The sequence below is a fragment of the Amaranthus tricolor genome, chromosome 8 (assembly GCF_026212465.1).
Source record: "Amaranthus tricolor cultivar Red isolate AtriRed21 chromosome 8, ASM2621246v1, whole genome shotgun sequence".
NCBI lineage: Eukaryota > Viridiplantae > Streptophyta > Magnoliopsida > Caryophyllales > Amaranthaceae > Amaranthus > Amaranthus tricolor.
This window is the reverse complement of record NC_080054.1, coordinates 22621815-22636325: the sequence shown is the minus strand read 5'-3', so window position 1 is coordinate 22636325 and position 14511 is coordinate 22621815. Positions and strand designations below refer to the sequence as shown.

The following is a 14511-nucleotide window of genomic DNA, read 5'->3' as shown; positions in this document are numbered from 1 at the left end:
TGTTATTATTATTAATTTTATTTATATTTTTTTTAAGAATATAAAAAATTAATTATTATTATTATTATTATTATTATTATTATTATAAATAAGAAATTTGTAGGGAGTGGCAATTTTGTAATTTTTTAAACTTCAGGGACAAATACGTAATTTCGTGGGAAGGGGGGGTGGCGATAAAATGAAAAGGGTGGCGAAATTTAGTAATTTTTTTTCATTTAACTCTTGCTTGTAACCTTAAAGTCAAATAAGCTAAGAAAAAAGATGATAATGTAGCAAAGTTTTCTTGTATTTGAATTTGAGAAGTAAGGTAGGATACCATAAATTAAAAAAACTGATTAGTTATTATTTTATTTTAAGGTAAATTTTATTTCTACAAGAAAAAAAGGAGAATTAATTTCGTCTTAGTAATGAGAATCATTAAATCCGAAACACAAATGATTAAGTTTGACAGCTTTCGAATATGTGCATGTAGAGATCATTTTTTCAATGACTTGGCATAATTAGTGATATATTTTGTATTGAAGAGCTTTACAAATTTTTTCGCTCAATTCAGAGTTAGCGAAACTCACTTTTCATCCTAACTCGTATTCTTGTCTTCATAGATGAAAATTCTAATTTTTAGAGAAAATGAGCACTTTCATTTTAGTATAGCTTTTGATACAAAAAGTCAAAATTAGACTTAATAATTTTTTTATCAAGCAAATAATGTATTTTTTATCTGCCAATAGCATAATTTAAATAAAATTCAAATTTACATAATTCATATAAAAAAAAACTGATGAATATTTTTCAAGTATAATTGCAACAATGCATCTAAAGGAGTTTTCTTTTATAACTTGTATTTTTCAACAACTATGTCAAAGCTTTTAATTCTAAAATATTGACAAAAACAATACTTTCTCTACCTTTTTACTTCCTTTTTACTTTTTTTTTTTTTTACTTCCACACTATTTGACTCTCAACTTTCAAGGTAAATTTGATTCTTTAAGAGTAGAACACATCATCATCATCATACCCAGTATTACGTACTATGAGCAGAGTTTGAAAAAAAAATGAAAGATGACAACTCATACCCATAAAGGAGGATAAGGCCAAAAGAGTCTTTCGAGTCAAGATAGATCCTCGGTAAGAGTAGAACATATATACATTGATATTATGTAACTAAGTATCAAAACAAGGCTAATAAAAACTTGGGGGTGGTTGGTAATTGGCTTTTTAGTTGGCTTTTGTTTTTTAGCTTGTTGGATGGTCAAACAGCAAAAAATAGTATTCGATAAATAGCTTTTAAACCAGCTAAAAACTAACTTTTAAGCCAAAATAAAAAAGTCACTCAAGTTATCTTTTTTTTTTTGTTGGCTTTCGGCTTATTGACCCATTTTTCCTACTAATAAATAGCCAACAACCAATTAATTTACCACATCTCTATGAGCAGCTGGCTTTTTTAGCTAACTTAAAAGCCAACAAAAACAACATATCCAATTGGTCAAACAAACCAACTAAAAAGACCAACAGCCAACAATCAGTTGCCAAACACTTCTTTAATTAATTTGTTTCTTGTACATTAATGCAAAATAGGCTAAAATATCATATTATGCAAGAAAAAAGAGGAGCTAGTTCCATATCTAAGCTACTAGCAAGTCCACACAAAATATTTATCTTTCTTGTATAAGATAGTCCCACCTAGAGACGCACCCTCATGCATGAGTTGAAGAGCCCAACTATTACAAATTATTAGCACATGTGCTCCTTGTTATGAGATCATCTCACTAAGACACAGTCTCTCACAAGAGTAGCTCTTTACTACTCTTATAAGAGACCATCTCTCAATGAAACTGATTCAAAACAAAGAATTATATTCTCATAATTACTATTTGAACCTGCCAGGCACTGAACTTAGGTAACTCCTAGAAAATACTCTTTGGGCTTGGCAATTCACAGCTATACAATTGTTCCATAATGCACAAAAGGTTACAACAAACACAAATGACAACCATATTATTTGTAGCATAACTTGTTAACTTTCATTTCCCATGAGAGAATAATTATGCATTTTACATAAAATCCCCTTTGTAACCACAGATGTCTACCTGACACGATAAGTAGCTACAACGTTTAAAATGAAGGGGTCGCAACACCAGCCTACAATGGCCTTGTCAAATAGTGAGCTATTGTGTCCGCATTCTGCTACTCTCTGCAGCTCTTACTTGTGAGAAGTAAGGATGCGCCTGTCTCAACCAAAAAAATGCAAGTCATTATGTGAGGACAGGTTACTCGAGGCGCAGATTTTATGGAAAGTATTCATGAAAATGTAACTTCCGCCAAAGATAAGTCAAGTTTACATTACAGCAATTTCGGATGCCAACCACAATACAGAGCTACAGATGCTCGTTTTTTTGCTAACAAAAGGAGTATGGTCCACTTTAAAGCGAGCATTTGTGTCATGTTATCATATACAAACAGAAAAAATTGTAAACAATTAATTTGCTTGACCCTATCGACTAAATAGCACCAAAAATGTATGCCATAGCTTCATGCTCATATATGACTTGATTTGACCCTATTGACAAAATAGCACCCAAAATAGCACACAAGTTCATTGATCAAACATTATATGCTGCAGAAGATACTAAAGAAAATTACCATTGCTTCTTTTGCAGTAAGCCTATCCTGGTGGTCATAGCGAAGAAGCTTATCAAGGAAGTCAATGGCCTACAGAAGGTATACAATACAACTTCAGTACAGCACTCACAGTATACATCAGAAGAACTTACAATTACCTTACAGTTCAATTAAAACTGATCAATTGATCCTATACCTCTGGGGAAACTAAATGCTGATTATCTGGGTTAACAAATCTTGACCATGGCTTCCTGCTGTGTCTACAGTTGCAGAGATACATATATCAACAAGACTGCTTCAAAAGCAAGGTACATCTATTTCTAATATTGAAATCTTAAAAGCAAAAAAAGCAAAAATGCCACACAATGCAGAACAATACCTTCCAACAAGAGCATCAAGCTGAGGATCGAGCTCTAGAAGATATTTGTTCAAATAAGCATTCAATTCATCTGTTCCAAGCACCTGGAAAATACCAGAAGAATGACACAAAACAATTGGTGATTTTCGAGAGATTGCTCTCAGCTCCCCGCTTTGAGGGTTTGACCCTCACAATGGAGAATTGATTTTCATACCATTAGTAGCAAGAGCACCTGTTGGCCTCTTGCCACTAGAAAGCCAAAAGTAGAATGTGCAGACATTATAAACCACTTTCATGTTCCAAACAGCATCCATTTACTTTCAATAATTTAAAGGGATTAACTATCCTTGACAAGAGGACCAAGTATAAATGTTGTAGAAATTGACACCACAAAATCTTGATCATCTTAATCACACATGAAAATTCCATTTTGTGCCAAATGTCAAGCAAGCTCCAACCTCATTAATAACATGTTTAAAACATCACAAGGAGGTCAACCCTTACTTGAAAAATTTAGGAAAAAAAGAAAATCCCAACCTGTTCTCGTTAGTTTCAAGTTCAATTTAACCAGATGGTCATGAGAGACCTTTGAGTTCTGCTGCAAGCAGAAACAGAACCAACTTCAAGTCAACAAGAAAAAAAGATATTGTTTTCTTACATAGTTTACACAGGATATATGTGTTCCATCACTACTCAAGCAAATCTTTCTATGGAGTATGAGTCAAATTGTTTCCTGCTTAACCATTTCTCCCATCTAATAGAAACTTCACATGTGACATCAATAGCATACCTTTGCAATTTTTACAAGCTGATCATGGTTGTCGTGTCCATAAAAGAATGGCTCTTTCCGGAATATCTATCAAAGAAAAGTGTGGAATAATAAGTAATTCACGCGTAGAACACATTTTTGAAAGGGAATTTGAGAATTGCAACTTACCATTCCAGCAAACATGCAACCAAGGCTCCACATGTCCAAAGAATAGTCGTAATCTTGTAAATCAACAAGAAGTTCTGGCCCCTTGAAGTATCTACACGAATGTCAAACGTATAAGGGATAAAATCACTGAAGAGTTTAATTATTTTGAACTCTATAAATCAGAAGCTAAGTTCCAAATATAGTGGAACTTAAATAGATGAATCCATATTTATCTTGTGAAAATATTCATAACCATATCTTTTAGGACCTCCACCAAAAGTATGTTCAAGCCCATCATTAAGGTATTCATATGCCTGATCATGAAACCAAACAAGAAGACATCTAACACACAAAGGTCCCGTCAAATAAGGTAATCAAAAAACAAGGGAGAAGTTTGTGGTAATGTTTTTCGATTCCATACACAGAGGGAAATAGGAAGTGGTTTCTGTTTTTTTAAATACTACATGATGAAGCAAAAAAACTATAGGGTAAGTACTGGTTATTTCATAACAGTTGTTTTACAATCGTCAACATTTTTCATTCTACATTTTAGAAGGTGAACAGAAGTTGATAACAAAAGCACGCTAAAGCCTGTGAAACAATCCTCCAAGTATCAGCTGCTCAAAGCCTCAAAACACACTTCCATGTCCTTGAAGTTTGACACTGATCGCAAACATAGTAACTTATTGCAGCAAGTAAGTTGGTACCTAATTTACCAAACGATGGAAACCATTGATTCTTATAACTGTTTACAAAAGAGTTTGGTGAAATTTAGCACATAAATTTATACCAAGCACCCTCTTGGTAACATCCTATAGATACTAGATAAGAACTTTCATAAGTAAATATTCAATAAAAATATATAAATCCTTCAACCACTGCCATAAATGTCTTTCCAGACACCAACCTCACAAAGTACCACCTGCCCTTCCATACCCTTCCATGAGTACTCGAGCAAACAGATATGTTTGGAGCATCTCCTTAAAGTACATGGAGAGGCCTAATCAATTTTGTCGATATCATCATCAAGACAAAGTGAGATTCTAGAGAGAGAAAATAGAACAAGGGACAAAAAGAAACGAGATGAAAGACTAGGCGGGGGGAGAGGAGAAGAAAGGATGTCATGATTCTAAATTTTGGACACGTGAAAGTATAAAAAAAATACAGGATTGGTGTGAGCATTTACATCAGAATTTACCAGCTTCAGATTGGAGTAAAGAATGGGCATTAAGTATCACAAATTCTGTTCCTACATCCCTTACCCCTTAGGCCTTATGGACTATGAAGAATGTGGTCAGAAATTCATAATAGAGATGAACCATATAACTCCCTACAAGAGGTTGGGACAAACACAAATTTGCATTTTGCCCGTGCTCTCACCAACACCCGCCTTTGTCCTCAAAAAAGCTTTACATATTGTCCCATTAGAAAGCCAAAAACATGGTATTGAGTGCAGTTAACGGTCTTTTTGTACTAATTCAACCAATTGGCTAATCATGATTATTACTACAAAATGCTAGTGATTGTCCACCGCGGTCCATGAAACCTTCATTACAAACATTACTGAGATTTGACAGTAAAAAGGGATGTGTTGATAACATCCTACACATTAAATCCGAGACTAACCTTGAAGCCACTCGGACATTATACTCCTTGCCAGGATGGTAAAACTCTGCAAGACCCCAATCTATCAAACGAAGTTTCCTCAATTCATGGTCTATCATGACATTATGAGGCTTGACATCTCGGTGCATTATCCCTTGTGAATGGCAGAAATCCAAAGCCTGTCAGATAATTAGTATTTGCATTAGCTCATGCAAATGTGAACTAGTACAAGCTTGACAAACCATAAGGTGGGCCTTTGCGAAATAGCAAAACTATAATAGGATACAGGTATTTGTAATACACCGGCCTAGACCCGTAACCAAAACTGGTTAGTGAACACAAGATATGAGCAATTCGAGTCTGCTCTTGACTCAAAAAGGACTTATCCTTATTCTTATTATCCAAAAAACTGATTCATTCTTACAAGGGTGGCTCTTTATATAGCCTAACACCCAAAAGACAACTACCAAAATAATACTATTCTATCTAACAAAACACAAAGACTAATTAAATGTGAAATGTCGATAATGCCCTTAGATCCTTTGACCCGAGTCATCACAGTATTCAATGCATACAAGAGAATGAAGGAACGAGCAGCATATGTATGTTTGATAATAAAGATAGCTATGAAGTGTTTCTGAAATAAATTGCTTGAATATGTAGAAAAGCCTATACAAAACCTATTCTTACAAAGTAATAGAAGACTCAAAAATGAATTCTACATCTAATTTTAATTTTATGCTTCCATATTTTTCAACTGTTAAAATGCCAAACTCATCTCAAGAAGTCAGTACAGATGAATCTAAGATAAACCAGTTAAATGAACCAATATAACTATGGGATAAAGATAAACCAGAATGAGGTAAGAGCTTGGTTAGCAATCCCAATAGAGAATTAGAGACTGCCAAAATCAGGATTCAAAAAACATATTCAGAATTCAGATCTTCAAGCACTTTATAACTAAGTTGCATCCACCTATGCAGAAAAACCCAAATCTGCCTCTAGCACCTAACCAGAAATGGATTCCTACTAAAATGGGTACTGGGATTGAAGGAGGATTCATTAGATGGAAGCATATCCCTTCTTTGAAGTCAGAAAGCAAATGTTTATACATCTTTGGCATCCACATATCATTTCCATCCTTATATCATTAATGTCACTAATCATTCCCCGTTCCCTTGCCTGGACCAGCATGTAACTCCAGATAGTTTTGTAAATGATGAATCAACTTCACTCATCTTAGAGTTAAAGGAACATATCAAGAGCTAAAAACTGTACTTGTGAACAACTCTGCTTTCAGTACTGAGACCACAGCTGCTTATGGATATCAACCTAAGATTATTACAAAGCCATACCACACAACCAAAGACTAACGTATGAAGGAAAATGTTAAAAGAAAACACATATTACCTTCAAAAGCTCATAGATGTAGTAACGAATGTCATAATCAGACAGTGTTGGATACAGAACTTTAAAATCAGAATTGTTGACAAACTCAAAGACTAAGCTGGGAGTCTTAGAGTGCTGATCTCTGACAATATCAAGCAGCTTTATGATGTTTGGTCCTCCACACAAGTTCTGAAGAATTTTTATTTCTCTTTTGATCTGTCAGAACAAAAAATATCTTATACTAAAATATCTTATAATGAGCTTCAAATAGAAGCTTTCAATTCAAAACCCAATACGAAAATATGAGCATGCAAAAAAAATTAGGCAGTACATACACCAAAACTACACAAAGAAAAGCTTAATATGTGAAGAACAATAAAATAAAACATATCATGAGAAAATCTTGTATCATAAAATGCTACACATATTATTGCTTACAATGTCTCAGATCAAGAAATATGAGATGATAGACTATCTTAAAATGTCATAATGACTCCAGCAAGAGCATATAAAAATGCAAAAGATAATAATTATCTCCACCTTAAAGCTCAGTACAAAGCAATATCCTTTCAAATTTTCATAAGAATCATACATTATCCCTTGTTCAGTAATAAGAAGATCTGTCATGTAGTTCCTAAAGCTAGTAATCTCCTCTTGATACCCCATCAAAAAAATAATGTATTTGCATTTTTTTACTCAATTTAGCTGATTTCCTTCTCCAATAGACTAGATGAAATGCAGAAAAAAAAAAAAACCCCAATTCAAATGAGAGCCAATATACATTATAGCATGAACAACCAAAAAAGTATAGAATATTGCGTAGGTTGATTGTTGAAAATTATAACAAGATTACAGCACAATAATGAACCTTCAGAACTTTATTCCTTTAAACCATATAGATAAAGTATCAAGAAAATGCTTCATGTCCATAGTCTGTGAAAAAGAAAGCTCACCTTTTTTTTCTTAACCGGTTTCAAAATCTTTATAACACATCGTTCATTACCATTGACGTTTATTCCTTCAAAAACCTCACTGTATTTCCCTCTTCCAATCTTTCGGACAACTTCATAGTCATCTTGATCTCTGAAACCATACAAGATTTATGAGACACTAAAGAATCACTGGTTCCAGAATATGAGTAAAAAGACAAGCCAACATTCAGCCAAATATTTAGAATACCACAATATCTAAAAGCTAGAAATAAACAAATGTAGCAAACAAAGTGTTATAAAGTCCAGAATAGGGGAGAAAGCTGTCAATCTAGCACAGTCTATCAAACAGATATTGCAATGCCTTGATGGCACCTGAAGCAATGGCAGATAAAAAAGAGTCTCTGAGACAACAATCAATTACAGCTGAGAGAATCGTTCAAAAGATTGTTACATAGTGACATTAGAGCAGGTATATGGAGCACTAAAAACATGCAGCTTTGCCTCTAGCATATCAAGGTCATTTCCCACAACAATAAAAACAATACTGTGAAGAGAGGAAAAGGGATAACTAGTATGGTTTATGTTCAGAGAAAATAACAGGGGAAGAAACCATTAAGGTATTATAATGCAGGCATCTGCGTATATAAAGAGACCAATAAACCCACTGCCACACAGGTTTATATCGTGTGCTCAACTCTAAACTTATATATCCTCAAATCGTTCCATGTATAAACAGAGAATGAAAGCGTCCTAAACACTAGATTCAACTTAAAACCACCAAAGAAACAGGACACAAGAACATCCAAATATATACTACTTAAAAGTGAACCAGTAACACCCCTTGACATGAAAAAACCGGTTCCATAATCCGAGATGCAAAATGGATAGTGGTATAAGTAGGCCAACATAGAATAATATGGCCTCTGAGGCTTTGGGTCTTAATTGTAGATAGCAGACGGATGTGATAATTCTAGATGTCATGTGCTTGAGCTGTGTTGAATTTTGTTCAAGAATTTGTCTTGTTTATGCTTGAGTTTTACTAGTTGCCTATTATTGTGTCTGTCTTTGTTAAAATGTTTCATACCTTCAAATTTATAACCGATATTCATATTTCTTTTTTTTATTTCTTTTTGTTCCTAATGTCGACCTCATCTTGATGGGACAAAGTTTCGGCATTGCTGATTGTCTTCCTAATATTTTGTGGTCTTTCCTGCAGTTAATATTGTAAATCATAATATTTTTTATCACTAATTTCACCAACTTACTTTCTCAAAACTTTTTACTTCCGTTAGATTTAGCACCAAACCAGCAACTATATTTATAAGGCTGTCACTGTTTTAGCCACTTAGCCGAATATTCTTTGAATATCTTGTCAAACTCATTTCAGTGAAAGGAAAACTTTTTGGTAATTCTTTCTGTTGTGAGGAGATAATTGTTTGCCCAAGCTTATCTGTGTTGTTGTTAGCAATGTTGTCCCTGTTTTACATTTTTATTTCGAAGAGTTAATTTGTTAGATTGTAATTTGTTGCCTTTTGAGTTTTGACAGTAGATGATAGCTTGACAAGTACATTGTGGATCAATTTACTACTTTTACTCTTCCCTTTGAATTTAGGAAGATCGTAGGATGTGATTTCCCATTCTCTTTAAGTGTTTTTCCTTACAAATTTTACTGCTCTAAATCTAATTTCATAATGCCATCCTTAGGCCATAGGCCTTATTGTTAAAATTTATTTAGGAATTCAACGCGCTTTTGCAATATTGTGCTCAGATAGATAGCAAAAAATTAGATTTGATAGTACAACCTACAAAACTAATCATATGACTCATATCACCAATCAGACCATGACAGATGACAACTTGCACCCTCAACCAATCATTCTACCAAAATTGGCAATAAAATTATGCATCCAAATAAAAACCTGATTTCACCTCACTCTTCAAGTAACATCCCAAAGCTTTCAAAAAAGAATTTCATTCCCAATTCCAATGTTCTAGATTTCAACTCATTTGAGCATTAACTAATTTCTCTCCAAAAAGATCAAATCCAAAAATATCAATTCAAGAAAGAGAGAAGCAGTTAAATGAGTGAAACACTTTCACCTCAAAATGACATCATACATCCATCTAGCATACAGACATCTTCTCACTCAAATCTTAATACCCATCAATTCAGAAACTTCAAAGACCTTCTTTTTAAAGTAAAACAACTCAAATATCAGCTCAAAAAAATGAATACATGGAATATAGAACACAAAGAAGCAGCCATGCATTGATGAAGTATAATCTTTAATACTAAATTCTGGTTAAAAAAAAAAAAGAAGAAAAAAAAAGTGGTCTCCAACACACAAGGATATCATTCACTAAAATCTTGACAAAAAATCAACAAAAATCAAGCAAATGTAATTTGTTTGAATCAAGTAGCAGGGTAACTGAAACCCCCTAGTATACTTTTATGATGAAGAAGGTACAAAACCCGTGCTCAATGCAAACATAGTTCAATCAAGTAGTAAAACCCCAAGTAAAAAACTAAATTCAAAAACTCTAATCGCCAATAAGAATTAGAACTTGAAATATATCATCTTGCATTCTCAAACAATACTTCATATCATAATAGGGGGCAAAGTAATGCATACAACCTTAAAGCTTTCTTAAAAGTAACTCTTGATACACCATATTTCTAGAAGCCAAATCTTTCAGCTGAGAACACATCTAACCTAATAGCTTAAAATTAACCTAATGACCATTTGAAACTTTTTTTGATGAAATATGACCATGTGAAACTTACTCCAACAATCCAATTATCTACTACTTGAGTATCTTTAAGAAATCATTTCAGTCCTTACTACACCCTCTTACAGCAACTGATTTAATTCCATGTATTCTCCCAAACAGTAGGACGTCAAACACTAAGTCTTGAGAGGGGGTGGGAGGCAACCTACACATATCTACCAAATTTTATTCCATTGAATGAGAAACACCTCTAGTCTTCTCTCCCAACAATGTGACAGGAGAAAAACATGAAATCAAATCAAGAATTGATCAACAAAGTAGTAAAACCGCATGAAGAAAAAACTGATCATCTAAACTCAATTACCAATAAGAATTCGATGTAGGCGTCAGCTTGCATCCATAACCAATATTTATTTTGGATCAAAAATTGGCGGCAAAATGGCCCATCCCAATAAAACCTAATATCACTTCAAAACACTTCAACAAAAATCCCCAAATCTTCCAAAATAAACTCATCCTCTATTAAGCCATTTCTTTAATTTAAAATCAAAATAGATCAAAACCAAATTCACGTAATCAAACTAAAGAGAGAATTAAAAAAAAATTTACGATCACAAACATCACAATCAGCAATCAATTACATCAACATGCAAGAAAATTACTTCAAAATCCAAGTTGAATCGAAAACTAGGGTTTCTTTCAAAAAAAAAGCTTACCCCCATTGAACAGTAAGAGATTCATAATCCCAATACTCGCGAGGTCGAACAACATTAACATCAGCATAAACTCGAGCTTTCGACATCGAAGATTTTCCGGCGGCGAAGATCTCGAAATTTCCGGCGTTAATGGCCGCTGCACAGACCAAAACCGAGCTGAAATTTAGGGTTTTTAAACAAAGTAGAGATATACGTAGGATAAGAAGTTGCGCATCCGGCACACGTAGAATAATAAGCGGAAGAAGAAGAGAGAGAAAGCAAGCCTATTAGTGAGAGAGTGAGTGAAGCCGACAAGTTGATATCTCCATTATCGAAATGGATTTTACACTTTACACAACGACGAGTACGACTGCCCTTTTTAGGATTTTATTAATTTTATTTATTAAATACTTAAGAGCACTTAATTATCACCGACTATCATTAGATGCTGTTAGATCTCAAGTGATAGAATTATTACAATACTTTGCCAATTATAAGGTTAAAGTTTAGTATTTTTATAAATTACGGCTTTAATTTTTATATTTTGTGAATTATTGCCTTTAAAGTATCAAAATTTATAGTTTTAAGTCAAAATATAGAATTCTGATCATTTTGGTGGTTGGAATTTTACTAAGGCATTTAGTGTTTTTGGTTTGAACCTGTAAACATTGATACTTTGATGGCTGCAATTCGTAAAAATGTTAAGTTTCAAGGCTATAATTCGCAAATTATTCTTATAGTTATTGGTAAATATATTCCAAATTGTTGTATAAAACGATATTAACGAGAGACGTGTCTTATATACTTCTATGAGTTAAATATTTCATCAAGTGTGTATTATAAGAATTTTAACTCTTTATTTAAGGTCGTCTCAAGCTATATGCTTATTTCAAAATATATTTACATACTATGCACAATTTTATTTATTTTTTCCAATCATATTTGTTCACTGTACTTTATAGTTTTATTTTTTTTACACTTTTGAAGTTATATGCATATATAGTTAGATTTCCTACTACGATGAACGAAGACGTTGCTTTTTTATGTGGGGTGAATTTAATACTCCGAGTTGAGCTTTAAATTATTCTTCTGATTTTGTGAGTGAAGCAAATTTACTTAGGGAGCAACAACCTATACACCTAAAGGAATGAACCTTTGATTGCATAGGAGGAAAAGGAAGGTCTGGTCATTGAAGCCAGTTTCATCTTTGTCCACAAGGAAAGAGTTCCGTCAACCTTATTTGTCATAGGCTGCACATTTAGGACTCTTGAAGCAAGTTAAAGTGGGAATTGTCATCATTAACAACCCTAGGACCTCCAACTTGTGCTAGGATGTTCAATGGTTCGGATAAGAGTTGGGCCGAATTTTAGTAAATATAGACTGGATCGGATAAGTACTCTTTTATTATTAAAATGGGCTTAAAATAGGCAGGGCTTTCAAAGCCAGTCCCGGCCCATACCGTCCCATTTTTACTACGAAAAGTTATTTAAATTCCATTCAATTTATAATAATTAAACTATCATTTATAATAAATACATTGAAAAAATATTATAATTTCATTGACATTGTCATTTATAATATTTAAATTATATATTAATTATGCTATTTACAAAGGTCCGTTTTCGGCCCTTATTGAGCCCTTTTATAGCCCGCTTCATTATAGTTATAGTACAACCCGTTTTTGACCCAGCCCATTTTCGGCCGGACCCTTACAAAGCCCTTTTAAAAAGTGCTGGATAAGGGCTCGACACATTGAACACCCCTACTTAGTGCAATGCAATCTTAAGTAGGGTGAGTGTGATATCCCAAGTTGAATTTTTATAAAGGACTAATAGACTAATCATATCAACAAGTTCATTTATTAAAAACTACACAGTTTAGCGTGTTTGGTGGGACGAGTAATTTTTAAAAGGTGATTTCTTAAGAAGTTTTTCCGGATGCGCTGAAAAGACTTGTGTAGTTGTGTTGGTCTGTAAAGCTAGTCTACAACCTTCATAAATAATCACCGATGGTTTGATGGGGTCAGGGTGTTACATTTAAATACTTAACCTAATATACTTCAAATCATTTTTGGAAAATCAAATACCATATAAATAATTTTAAACTATGAATTTGATTATTTGGCTAAATTTTAAAAGTTGTCATTTTTCATTTTCAACTCTTTGATCATACATGATAATATGATCATATTTTTTTAATAACATTATAATCGCTAATGCTTGAGTTATTAACTAATTATATCTTTGTTATAGTACTTACAAACTTTTTCTGCGTCTTATGACTCTAGAAAAATACTGCATAAAATTTTACATGATTGAAAACTTTGTGATTGGCAACTATTTTTCGTAAAGACATAACAAACGAAGCATGACATGCTTTATCTTAAATAAAAAAAAAGTTCAAAATATGACTTATGTGATAGTGAATTCGATTATTGCATATCTTACTACTAAGCTTTGTTTGAAAATTTGATTGCTAATTATATAAATCACTTGCCATTTCATCTAACAATGTATTTTCATTTATTATGTAATTTTCTTATTTCTCGAGATATAATATCAATATGTTATGAAAAATTCAGTGCTTCACAATATAGAATGCATATATGATAAAATATTGCAATGGAAATAATTCACAATTAATGTCAATGAGAAACATAATTCTCTATTTACCGTAGGATGATTTTTTTTTTAATTCTGCCATATAAAATCGCTATCTAAGATAGCGTTTCCCTTTGAAAACAAAATACCATCTAAAATGGCGGTTTTCAATCATTTTTTGGGTTAATAATAAAATTGCCATTTTAGATGGTGATTTACTATTAAGAGCAAATTGCCATTTTAAACGGCGGTTTACTTATAAACTAGCGTAAAAATCTTTTTTTAAAAAAACTCATATTGGATAGTCTTCTGGAATCAAACACAGGACCTTTAAGTTCCTTGCTACTAGGCGCGACTACTGAATTGAGGTTTCTTTGATGATTATTTGTCTATCAATTATTACTTTAACTATTAATCGTATGAATGATGCCTAGGTATATGTTGAACAAAAAAGTGGGAAATATATCTAGGACAAACTATTATCTGATGTTATGAATGGTATCATGAATGATATGTGACTTGAGTGCACAATTGATGTGTGCATTCATGTGTGACTCTTGGATTTGGAATCCAAAGGGTGTGATAATGTGGAAGAGTATTCATGGGAATTATTGGTGTTAATGATGATTAATGAAGAAGTGCAAAGGCCTTTGGTATATGCTTGCTC

The 14511-nt window shown here is 33.0% G+C and overlaps 1 protein-coding gene across 2 annotated transcripts; it reads right to left on the bottom strand.

The window, feature by feature from the left end:
• Nucleotides 1-1523: 1523 nt before the first annotated feature.
• Nucleotides 1524-11670, bottom strand: LOC130820659 (casein kinase II subunit alpha-2). 2 transcript variants are annotated; one of them, XM_057686114.1, is made up of 11 exons: nucleotides 11529-11670; nucleotides 11266-11401; nucleotides 7841-7970; nucleotides 6909-7103; nucleotides 5520-5677; nucleotides 3915-4005; nucleotides 3768-3833; nucleotides 2999-3081; nucleotides 2816-2879; nucleotides 2641-2709; nucleotides 1524-2225 (listed from the first exon to the last, which is right to left on the bottom strand). In XM_057686114.1, the coding sequence occupies exons 2-11, from the start codon at nucleotides 11349-11351 to the stop codon at nucleotides 2166-2168; spliced, it is 1002 nt and encodes a 333-aa protein (XP_057542097.1). In that variant the 5' UTR covers nucleotides 11352-11401; nucleotides 11529-11670; the 3' UTR covers nucleotides 1524-2165. The 2 variants fall into 2 exon arrangements, with proteins under 2 accessions (XP_057542097.1, XP_057542096.1); XM_057686113.1 differs by having other exon boundaries at nucleotides 11266-11610.
• Between the last annotated feature and the right edge of the window lie 2841 nt (nucleotides 11671-14511).

Bases quoted from the DNA above. Each gene is read 5' to 3' on its own strand.
- LOC130820659 (XM_057686114.1), bottom strand. From the start codon at position 11,351: ATGTCGAAAGCTCGAGTTTATGCTGATGTTAATGTTGTTCGACCTCGC. The intron at 7,104-7,840 runs GTGAGCTTTCTT...TTGTTCTGACAG, and splicing joins AACCGGTTAAGAAAAAAAAG to ATCAAAAGAGAAATAAAAAT. The intron at 5,678-6,908 runs GTAATATGTGTT...ATTATCTGACAG, and splicing joins ACATCTATGAGCTTTTGAAG to GCTTTGGATTTCTGCCATTC.